The sequence below is a fragment of the Sinocyclocheilus anshuiensis genome, unplaced genomic scaffold (assembly GCF_001515605.1).
Source record: "Sinocyclocheilus anshuiensis isolate Anshui unplaced genomic scaffold, SAMN03320099.WGS_v1.1 scaffold862, whole genome shotgun sequence".
Taxonomy (NCBI): domain Eukaryota; kingdom Metazoa; phylum Chordata; class Actinopteri; order Cypriniformes; family Cyprinidae; genus Sinocyclocheilus; species Sinocyclocheilus anshuiensis.
The window spans coordinates 672,503-683,282 of NW_015539882.1; the positions used below are offsets into that span (position 1 = coordinate 672,503).

At 38.0% G+C, this 10,780-nt stretch overlaps 1 protein-coding gene across 1 annotated transcript in view; it reads right to left on the reverse strand.

The window, feature by feature from the left end:
• The window catches only part of LOC107685448 (pinopsin-like), a 28,394-nt gene that overhangs the window by 13,169 nt on the left and 4,445 nt on the right, over positions 1 to 10,780 (reverse strand). Inside the window, exons 2-3 of the mRNA XM_016482029.1 lie at positions 8,818 to 9,032; positions 8,263 to 8,376 (exon numbers count right to left, since the gene is read on the reverse strand). Coding sequence (XP_016337515.1) covers positions 8,263 to 8,376; positions 8,818 to 9,032 — 329 coding nt within the window. The remainder of the gene's footprint in view (positions 1 to 8,262; positions 8,377 to 8,817; positions 9,033 to 10,780) is intronic.

Here is a 10,780-nt window from a genome sequence, read left to right on the forward strand (position 1 = left end):
AAGATGGTGACGGTCCTTAAAAGTTTTTTCTAGGCTGCCGAGTCTTTAGAGTCACGGTAAGAGAGTTGTGAACATCAGTTCGTTGAATGTGATAAAACTTTTCCAGAAAATGGTAAGAAATGTCTTTCTATCAAGTTGTGAGCTGCATATAAAAACAAACAAGTCCTACCAGTGTAGTATGATTCACAAACAAACGAGCTGGTTCTTTTTGGTGAATCAAAAACATGCAGTGAGACCAGTGAAGCCTGATTTCTGAAACAAATGATTCTAAAGAGTGGCTTCTTTTGAAACATAGTTTAAAAAGGCAAGTTTCCAGTAAACACTGCCCTGTATAATTTACAGTATTAGCAAAGAGGCTGAGACTGAGAGCTTCTTGATCAAAATCAAATCGAATCAGGACATTAGGGTCGCAAAGGGGTGGAACATTTCCAGAACTCTCCGAAAAGTCCTGAAATTGTCTGAAAGTTTCCAAAAATCCCGGAAAGTTTCCAAAATTTCTGTAAAGTTTCGGAAATTTTAGAGACTGAGAGACTGAGAGCTTCTTAATCAAAATCAAAACGAATCAATATTAGGGTTGCAAAGGGGTGATTTTTTTTTTTTTAAATCTCAGAAAGTCCCAAAATTGTATGAACATTTTCCCAAAAATCCCTGTGGAAAGTTTCCACAATTTCTGTAAAGTTTCAAAAAAATGTACAATTTATTTTTGCCTTTATTATTACGTTAGGACAGTATTCAGACAGGAAGCGAAGTGGGAGAGAGAGGGGTACAGAATTGGGAAAGGTCCACGAGTCGGGATGCCCAAAGCACAACAATGGTGCCCATGAGGCTATTGGCACCAACCTTTTTGCAACCTTAATCAATATTGAGCCTTATAAATGGTCATGAATCCTGTCTACACATATACAATATTACTAATTTCATACAAGCCATTACTTGCTACCAGTCTAAAAAAACAATAGTTGAACAGTTTATAAAGACAAAGTCTGAATGAAGTTCATGCTCAGTTATTATCATCAAATCATTTCTCGCATGCTATTGTTGGCAAATTACAGTAACCTCACATCAATTATGAAAACAGATGCATCTGTTTGATGATAGAAATGTAGTCATGAAATAAAATTTGGAGACTGAACAGCGGGCCCACACACAATCTGCACCCACAGAAGACTCAGAGAACTGGAACACCCTTCATTCACAAAGTTCTACACATCCTCCAACCCTTTCATGCTCGATTATTACATATTCGGGCTAATTTGATTATGTTTTCAGCTACCAGTTATAGAGTAGTACTCCGATTAGCACATTTTACCATGCTTAAATCCATTCTGCAGATTTCCCCATAAATCAACACAGAAAATAATCCCCAGATCCCCTCTGGGCCTGTTAATCACTAAAGCCTATAATGGGAAATTTTATTTGTCAATAAAACTTTGAAATTTATGACATCGGCATTACAAATACGCCATTACAAATATTTTCCTGTGCATCCCCACAGGACCCTCTTTAAGAACCTCTGCCCTACATTTTACTTAATAAGAACAGAGAAGTGCAAGTTCTAAAGTTTGGTTTAAAAAAAAGAGAGAGGCCAAAAATTACTTTAAAAACTCTATTAATTTAGGAAACATTTGTTGGTTGGTACAAAAGTCTGAGACTACTAGTGAAAATGCTTATATTTAGATTTTTAGATAGAAGTTGAAAAATCTAAATACATGTTTTAAAAATGAAAATAAATAAATAGGAAGAAATAAGAAAACAAATCAATAAATAAAACATCCAATCAGATTTATCCTAGGATTTGCATTGTGGTCTCAGACTTTAGATAAAAGTAAAGTAATAGGAGGAACTTCATCCTTCTCTCTTTTTCTCTCTTTCTCTCTCTCACACGCACATAAGTGAGAGACAATAAGTAAGTAGCGAAAGAGAGTGTATAGTTGAAAGATGGATGGCTGGAGTCACAGATGGAACAGTGAGAAGCACAGAGCAAAGTCAAAAACAGACTTAAAGAAAGTGGCAGCCAGAGAGAGAAAAAAGGGGATGGTACAGTATATGGATGAGGAGTAGGAGCAGAGTGACAGAAAAGAGAAGGAGAGATAAAACTTCATTCTAGACCGACCCATTTCAGTGAAATAGGCCCTGACGATCGGCTCTTGATTGATTTGGGGCATAACCTGATCCGTCGTCACCTGCACTAAACAAATACAGTGGACTAGATCATTAAATCTCCTCTCTGACAGGTGGGCCGAACAGTTGTGAATACAGCTGCTTAAAAAGCTCCCAGGAGAGAGCGTTGCTCTATGCCTCTTGTTCTTTATTGCTCCTGGACTCCCTCTATTCTTTAAGCAGCTACAGTTGCTTGTACAGCATGCAGCATGCAGCATAAATCAATGCCTTTAAGTAAACAGTCTGGCAAAATGAGTTCATTACATTCATGTCTGCACTTTAATTTCTGCCCTTGTGTAAACCAGCGACGAGGGTGTGTTCAGTAATACAAACACTCCTTCCACCATTAATCTCATTTTCTGTGTGTAATTATATCCCTCTGTTTGTCATAATATTTTAATGAACTTTAGTGTCCACTAATTATAGACTGTTAACAAACCCAATCAAATGCCAATGATATAAATTACACAAGGAAACAGTCTGTGCAGGAGTTTTATGGAGAGAGATGAACAGCATTCTAAATAAACGAGCTGCATTTTGTCCTTTTTAGTTGAACTGTGCAAACGGTTTAAATTAGACAATTGTGTGCAATCAGTCCTGAGAAATTAAATTATAAATGATTACATTATTTACAGGAAGTATCTTTAATCATCTGGTGCTGAATCCCAGACCACCTACAAATTTCATATCAACTTGTAACCTTTTAATAGTTTTGGAAAGTCAAATCATTTTGACATTTTAGTGAACCAGTTTGTTTGGAAGAGTCATGTAAAATCTGTTCACAATGAATCAATTATTTTGTTGTGGAATATTTACACAAATTCCATTTAATTGAATTTTCAGTTCATTAAGATATATTTCCAAGCTTTTAATTGTATTTAGTGTAAATGTACCTATTCAAATTTAATACTATTACCTTAATGGCCCCTATTCAAAGTTGTTGGACAGTTACTAACACTGTAAATCTAGCAAGGTTTTTAAAAATAAAAGTACATTTATAACATTACACTTTGTGTTATATTACACTATCATTAAATTTCATAAAACTAGTTTGTGTCTAATACAACGGCTAAGGGAGTGAAAGTAAATTTTACATGTTTCTCTTCTGACAACCATAATCAATCTCTCTAAATGTTTCTTCTCTGGAAAGTCATAGAAATGCTATTGAGAAGTTTTTCTTTTTCTATTGGAGCAAATCGGAATACAAAAATATATTTGTCGTAATTTCATTCACCACATACAAGTTTGCACAACTATGACAATTTTCGCTTCTGAGAACTCTGTAAATGTCATATTGTTTTATGGCATAGAAATACTGTTGTGATAGTACAAATAAATTATCTGCTAGGAAACTTTGATCCACTCCATATATGGGCAATCAGAACTTTAACAGATGCATTCTTTAGGGACTAAGGATTCATTCCACCTGTCCACCTTAAGAACTGCTGCAACATTCACCACAACAACAACAACAACACCAAAAACTGCTCTAAATAGCACAAGATAGAATATGACAACACAGCACATTTTCAGAATTGCCTCGTAACTTTCTCTTTCAGGAGTGCAGAGTAGCATTTCACCAGTGGCTGTAATAAGGACATGTGACAACAGAGTTTTGTTGAAATTTCTGATATCCCGAGGGCTGTCTGTTCTGTCGAAACATAACAGGGGATGAGGAAAGACTGGAAGAGAGATGGGTGTCTAATCCTGATCTGGAGAGCCAATGTCCTGCAGAGTTTAGCTTCAATCTGCCCCAACACACTTGCCTGGAAGTTTCCAGTAATCCTGAAAACCTTAGTTGGTTCAGAAGTGATTAATTAGGAATGGAGCTAAACTCTGCAGGATAGTGGCCTTCCAGGAACAGAGATGGACACCCCTGGTTAAGAACTACCGGCTAGTGCTGACAGTATTAAGCTATCATTTGTCTTTAAGTTCATGTCTTCTATATTCAGAGTATGAAAGTAGCTTTCACAACATCTGGCCACTGAACCTGGAATACCAATTCTCCAAATAGACATCATTGTCCATTCGTGTGCATATCCTGGATGTTTAAATCTTTTGAAACCTAAAAGATTTCTTCCACTAGGAAAAAACATGACCTTTCCAATGTGATTACGTAATGTGTGAAGTTGTGGACGTGCATCGAAGAGCTAGTACAAGATGAGCATTTGTGGTTAAATGTATAACATTTTTTTTTATAAAAAAAAAAAAGATTGATCGTTTCGCTAGATAAGACCATTATTCCTCAGATGGGATCGTGTAGAGTACTTTGAAGCTGCATTGATACTGCAATTTGGACCTTCAACCCGTTGGCTGCCATTGAAGTCCACTACAGTATATGGAGAAAAATCATGTAAATTTTTCTTCAAAAACCTTAATTTCTTTTAGACTGAAGAAAGACGTGAAGATCTTGGATGACATGTGGGTGAGTAAATTATCAGGAAATTTTAACTCTGGAGTGAACTAATCCTTTAAGTTGTGTAGTGTATTCCAGCCTTTAGAAAGAAATGACAGCAAGCCATAAACCCTGACGAAAACCATTCAAGCCATTTTTCCCAAACCCTAGGGAAAACTGGATTGGATTTTCCTAATCCAAATCTATCAAATTCTAAAGTCTAAAGATTAATCTGAAAAATGTATTCTTTGGAAAGCTCAACACTTTTCATAGCTGGCAACATAACGTGCAGCAGACGTAAACTTTGTTTCTCTCTCTCGTTCTGTCTAAACAGCCGGTCTCTGTGCAAAACAGACAGTTCTGTCTCAAAGGATGGCGAAAACTAACGTGGCAAATCCACTGTGTTTTTCTCCCTACGTTTTCCCAGTGCGCTCCATTCCACCCGCAGTGTGAGTTTATAGAAAGAGACAGGCCATGTCCGAGCAAATGAGGCTGTTCTTTGGGAAGGCGGTCGACCCCCTGCCGGGTGACATTTTGAATGGGTTAGTCAACGGCTGAGTGGAGTGACAAGAGCTGGGAGGGCAACTGTATGTGCTCTATGCACTGTGGATACACAACTGTCAAATCTTCATTCAAACTTACAGTATATAACACTGACACTTTCTGGGGGACGAAGGGACAAAGCCTGTAGGTCTGCTTACTGTAGGTGACATTCAGACTGTCACAGTAAGGTAGTATGTGCCGAATGAGAGCCCAAGAAGCAGTTTATGGTCTTATTGATCACGAATGTAAGTGAATCATTATCTTATTGATTGCTTGTGATGCATGCAATTAAAAAGAGCTTTCAGCTTAATCGAAGTGCTGGTTACTCTGTAATATAACATCATGTGGCATTTTTATCACCACCTTTGAGATTTAGCAGAGTGGATGGTGAATATATCTGGCACCTGTCCCCCCAGGACTCCACCGCATCGAACGGTCAGAGTCGCATCTCATATAAACACACAGGGTGCTAATTGTCTAAAAGACTCAGAGCTTATCAGCATTCCGTCTCTGCGCCCATGGTTCAATACCAACGGTGAGGAGCTACAATCACTGTTATACTGTGGAGACGACGCTGTAGTTATCTGATCTCATGCTACGATTGGCCTATAATTGGTTTGCATTAAATGACATCCAAATAAATTGAAGGCAGCGGATTAGGAGAATGCCTTTGATCAAATGCATGATTTTATCATCTTCAGGACACCATTATGCAAATAATTTTGTGTGAGGTGTCATAATGCCACTCTGTAAGCAACTATATGAATCATATGAAGCATAACAGTGGCAATAAAGTTTCTAATCATCTATGTATAGACTTAAATTGAATGGTGGTAAAAACTTTTAATGGAATGTATAGGTGGGCTCAAAACTGCAAAGTTTGAGAAATCTTGAACACTTAAAGGGATATTTCACCCAAAAATGAAAATTCTGTCATTAATCACTCATATCGTTCCAAACCCGTAAGACCTTTGTTTATCTTCGGAACACAAATTAAGATATTTTTGATGAAATCCGAGAGCTTTCTGACCCTGCATAGACAGCAACGCAACTACAGTGTAGAAAGGTAGTAAGGACATTGTTAAAATAGTCCAAGTGACATCAGTGGTTCAACCGTAATTTTATAAAGCTACGAGAATACTTTTTGTGTGCAAATGTATGTATGTATTTGCTTAAGTGATAAAGATTTCTGAGAAATGCTAAATAAAAGGCGACTGCAAGATCATAAGCCCTGTGAGGTGTCTATTCTAAAGGTTCGTTTACGTTTACTTGTGAAATAGTAACTCATAGGCTTAAGAAGACCTCCCTTTGTTCCTGCTTCTATGAACACAAGCCCAGGCTTAAAGTTATCTGCTTGCACAAGCATGTATCGGTCAGAGAAGCAGGGTGTTTTCACCACTGAGGTTAGATCACACCATTGATGTCTAGCGCTAAATCTTGACCTACATACAGTACTGTGATACAGTATAACCACGGCTTCACATACAGTTCATTGCGGATGACATTGTGCAGAAATCTATAGATGACCTTCAGACCAAAATGAGATTCAGCAGGGCTTTTGCACACCTTTATAAAGAAAGTGCTTATGTTAATGCAATGACAGGCTGGGCGATGAGTTGCTGCTGAATGAAATGAAACGAAAAGGTGAATCTTTCAGTTCTGAAAGCATCAATGGTCCATTATAGGCAGGGCTAATTTACATAAACACGAATGTTTTCATTTCCGAACTCCCTCTGAACATCACAGTCTATTAAAAGTGCTGAAACATCTATTTCATACATTGTAGTCTGTTAAGACGCAGAGAAGATGGAGCTTGCAAGCAGATTTCTCATTCATTGTTGCTATTGAAAGTAATTTGGTTGCAAATCAAAGTGCTTTGTTGTGTCAGTGCATTTATTGTAAGCAGCTGATGGCCTCTGTTAGCTCGCCCACACTGCGAGGAACGGGAGGAAGGAAAGGAATTGTGGGAGCTTTAAGAGGATTTGTGTTTTGTTTACTCCAGAAAATTGGGCCATTCTGGGGACATCAAATAAAAACTACTTCTCAACTGAAATGTTTTCTTCCCATCTCCATGCAAATTCTGACACGATATGCTTCCTTCTCGGCATAATACAGTGCTTAGTTTGCATTCAAGAAATTTCAATTGTTGCTGACTGCTGATGTTGATCACCGGAAAGTGCAGGACATCTCTGGGGCAAGCGGTCGAAAAAGAATTAATCTGGCTTCCTCTGGTAAAATGGAAATGATAGAGAAACAGACAGGAAACTTCCGCGAGCCGAAATATTCAAACTGTTTTTAATTTGAACCACACGTTGAGAGGACTGCCGAGTGGTTTTGTTAATTAATGGTGAAAAAAGGTCATCGAGAAAACTCATAATAATTTGTGAATATTACGCTAATTAAAGTTGACGTCCAGGTAATTGTTTCTCTTGTGGAGTTGCATAAATCATTTGTTGCATTTTCTGTCACATTAACGAGCTGCAATGTAACGTGAAGGAGTCAAGGACAGTTTTTCTTGATATTGCATTACATACATTTTAATACAACACAACAATTATACTTCATGATAAAATATGAAAGCAGATGCCTTGATCTACCCTTTTGTTGCTTGTAGATGGGAAAATCACTAAGAAAGAATTGATCTGGAATATTTCACAAATAAAAAAATGGCACTTTTTAAAAAAAAATTAGGCACAATATATAATAAGCCAAATGTATATAATAAAGAAGTGTAAAAATAATTGCAATTATTAATTATAGTTGACGGTAGCCATTGACTTCCATTATATGCCAAAAAATACTATGAAAGTTACCAACATTCTTCAGAATATCTTCTTTTGTGTTCAACACAGGTTTGGAACAACTTGAGGGTGAATAAATTATGGCAGAGTTTTCATTTTTGGGTGAACTATCCCTTTAGTTTGAACTTTCATTGAATTTTCCAAGAACAATCCCTTTAAAAGAAAAGCACTTAATTAATTATTTATTTCATCATTTATCTTTACCGAGCCTGGTCAAATTTATTGTGCAACCAGTAACTCAAGAAATTAATCCAAGCTAAGTCTCTACAAATCAAGCATAATAGTCTGTAATATGAGGCATAAAGCTTTTCTGAAATCAATAACTCATCAGCTGTAGTAGACTGTAATGGTTGTGACACCTACCTGTGTGATAGCCTGAAGCAGTCTGCCATAGCTGTAGACAATCACAACAAAAGGGAGAATAAGGCAGAAGATAAACAGACAGATGATGTAAGACATGTTGTTGGCTGTCCTGCACTCTTAAAAAAAAGGGTTCTTTGGGGTTCTATATAGAACCCTATTTATGTTAATCCCTGTAACAGTAGCACTATGAATTGCTGTGTTTTATATTGCTTGTCATTGTAAACGCTAATAAAAGTGTCTTAAATGATCACACAACACCTTGATGTGTTATGCTTATTTCAGTTTTCTAGTAATAAAGTAGCTATATGGGCTGTTTAAGTCTTAAAATGTCATTAAAATAAAACAAAAATTCAATCCAAAGAATAATCCCATGATGGGAACCCCTAAAGGGTTCTATATAGAACCTTTTTCCAGGCTACAAAGAACCCTAAAGGGTTCTTTTGATTGAACCCTTAAAAAGGGTTCTATATGGAACCTTTTAGGGGTTCCATATATGAAGCGCCTGATAGAACCTTTTAAGGTTCTATATAGAACCTTTTCTTCTAAGAGTGTGGCGGCCCAGTTGACGCTGCAGGTGGTGCCGGGACCCTCCGGACCGTAGCAGCTCCATCCAAACAGCGGCGGAACAGTCCAAACCATGGAATATATCCAGGAGAAAGCAATACCCATGGCCACCTTTCTATAGTTGGTAGAGTCAGCCTGCGTGGCCCCCATCATGGTGCAGTAGCGCTCGTAAGAGAGCACCGCCAGGGAGATTAGAGACACGACACCTGTACAAACAGAAGAGAGATACACAGAAAAACAATGCACTGTTATGAGTAATAGCTGTTCTGGGTTGCTTACATATCCTTATTACCTTTGAAGGGTGGTTTATGTTGAGTAAAAGGCCAAATCTGCAGCTTTATTGGGTGCACTATATATCATGTTCAGTCCTAGGGGTTAACCTTGCTTAACAATGAAAACATTTTATACATTTTGACACTGTAAAAAATGATTTTTCTAAGTTGTAAATAAAGATTATTGGATAAAGTTTTACAAGAAAATACTATTTGAGACTTCTACTTCAAAATTTCATGTTTAATTCAACCTTAATTAATGGAGGGTTTTTTTTGGCAATTTTTGGTGAAATTTAGTAGTAATTTTTGAGTGAAAATTATTTAAAGGAATAGTTCACCCAAAAATGAAAATATGCTGAAAATTTACTCAGGCCTCAGACCATCTAAGATGTACATTAGTTTGTTTCTTCATCAGAACAGACTTGGAGAAATTTTGCATTACATCACTTGCTCACCTATGGATCATCTGAAGTGAATGCGTGCCGTCAGGAACAGCTGATAAAATATTAAGCAATATTAAAGATGGAGGACTTATATTTTACCTGGAACAATGGTTTGACGTTAAAAACGCCTTGATGAATTTATTACAAACACACAGCTTTTCACCTCACAAGACATTAATTGATTGACTGGAGTGGATTACTTGTGGATTATTGTGATGACGGCATCCATTCACTGCAGAGGATCAGTTGTGATGTAATGCTACATTTCTCCAAATCTGTTCTGATAAAGAAACAAACTCATCTACATCTTGGATGGTCCGAAGGTAAATACATTTTCAGCAAATTTTTAAACTTTAAAATGAATCCTACAACCTTTGTTTTAGTTTACTACAACAGTGTTATTCATCTAATCCAGTTTCCCTTCAACACCTGCATTTGTTTGTGTGGTTTTTTTTTTTTATCAGGAAGTTAAACAGTGGTGATTTACAGTCTTATATGAACTTATCTAGGCAAACATCAGAGCACTGTACAATACAGCTTGGTACATCTGGTAATGGGCACTTTTGTTTTATTACGCTTTCTCCTCCTTTGTCGTTGTACAGTGCACGGTCATTAGTGCTGGCAAAACCAAATAAAATCTTCAAATACCGCACATGAAACTGAAGGCAGCTATCATGTCATTGTCATTTTAACTGTGAAGAGCAGGTGTTCACACTCATTTGAGGTGTGTCTGACTGAAAGGTCTCTTGGTAAAGCGCAAGGGAGTGTGCATTATTACAATCATGACAAAAAAATTGTGACATTTTGAAATGTGCCGGTACTAAGAAACGTCTAGGTTACTTGTGTAACCCTCGTTCCCTGAAGGAGGGAACGGAGACGTTACGTCAGTCGTGACTGACGAATTGGGATCTCGCCCGAGAGCCCAATCACCTTCGAGTGTTGGACGGCCGTGTGGAGACCGGGTCTCGTGCACCGCCGTCCTTGCCCTCTTGAGACCCGGAGGCAAAGGAAACTGCTCTTTTGAAGTTTTGGGTACCACTGGCTGGGTAGCCAGTGGCGGAACAGACACAAACGGGAACAAAAGATTCTCCACCCGGCCCTCCTCCAGGGGAAGGAGTGATGCGGTCATCATCTCCTGAAGAGCTGGATCCAAGGGCTTCGAGTCGCCCGTCACAGGGACGCCACCTGCCCTGGCGCTCCATGGGCTTGGCAGGGGCGGAGGCGGGCTGCGCCGGTTTC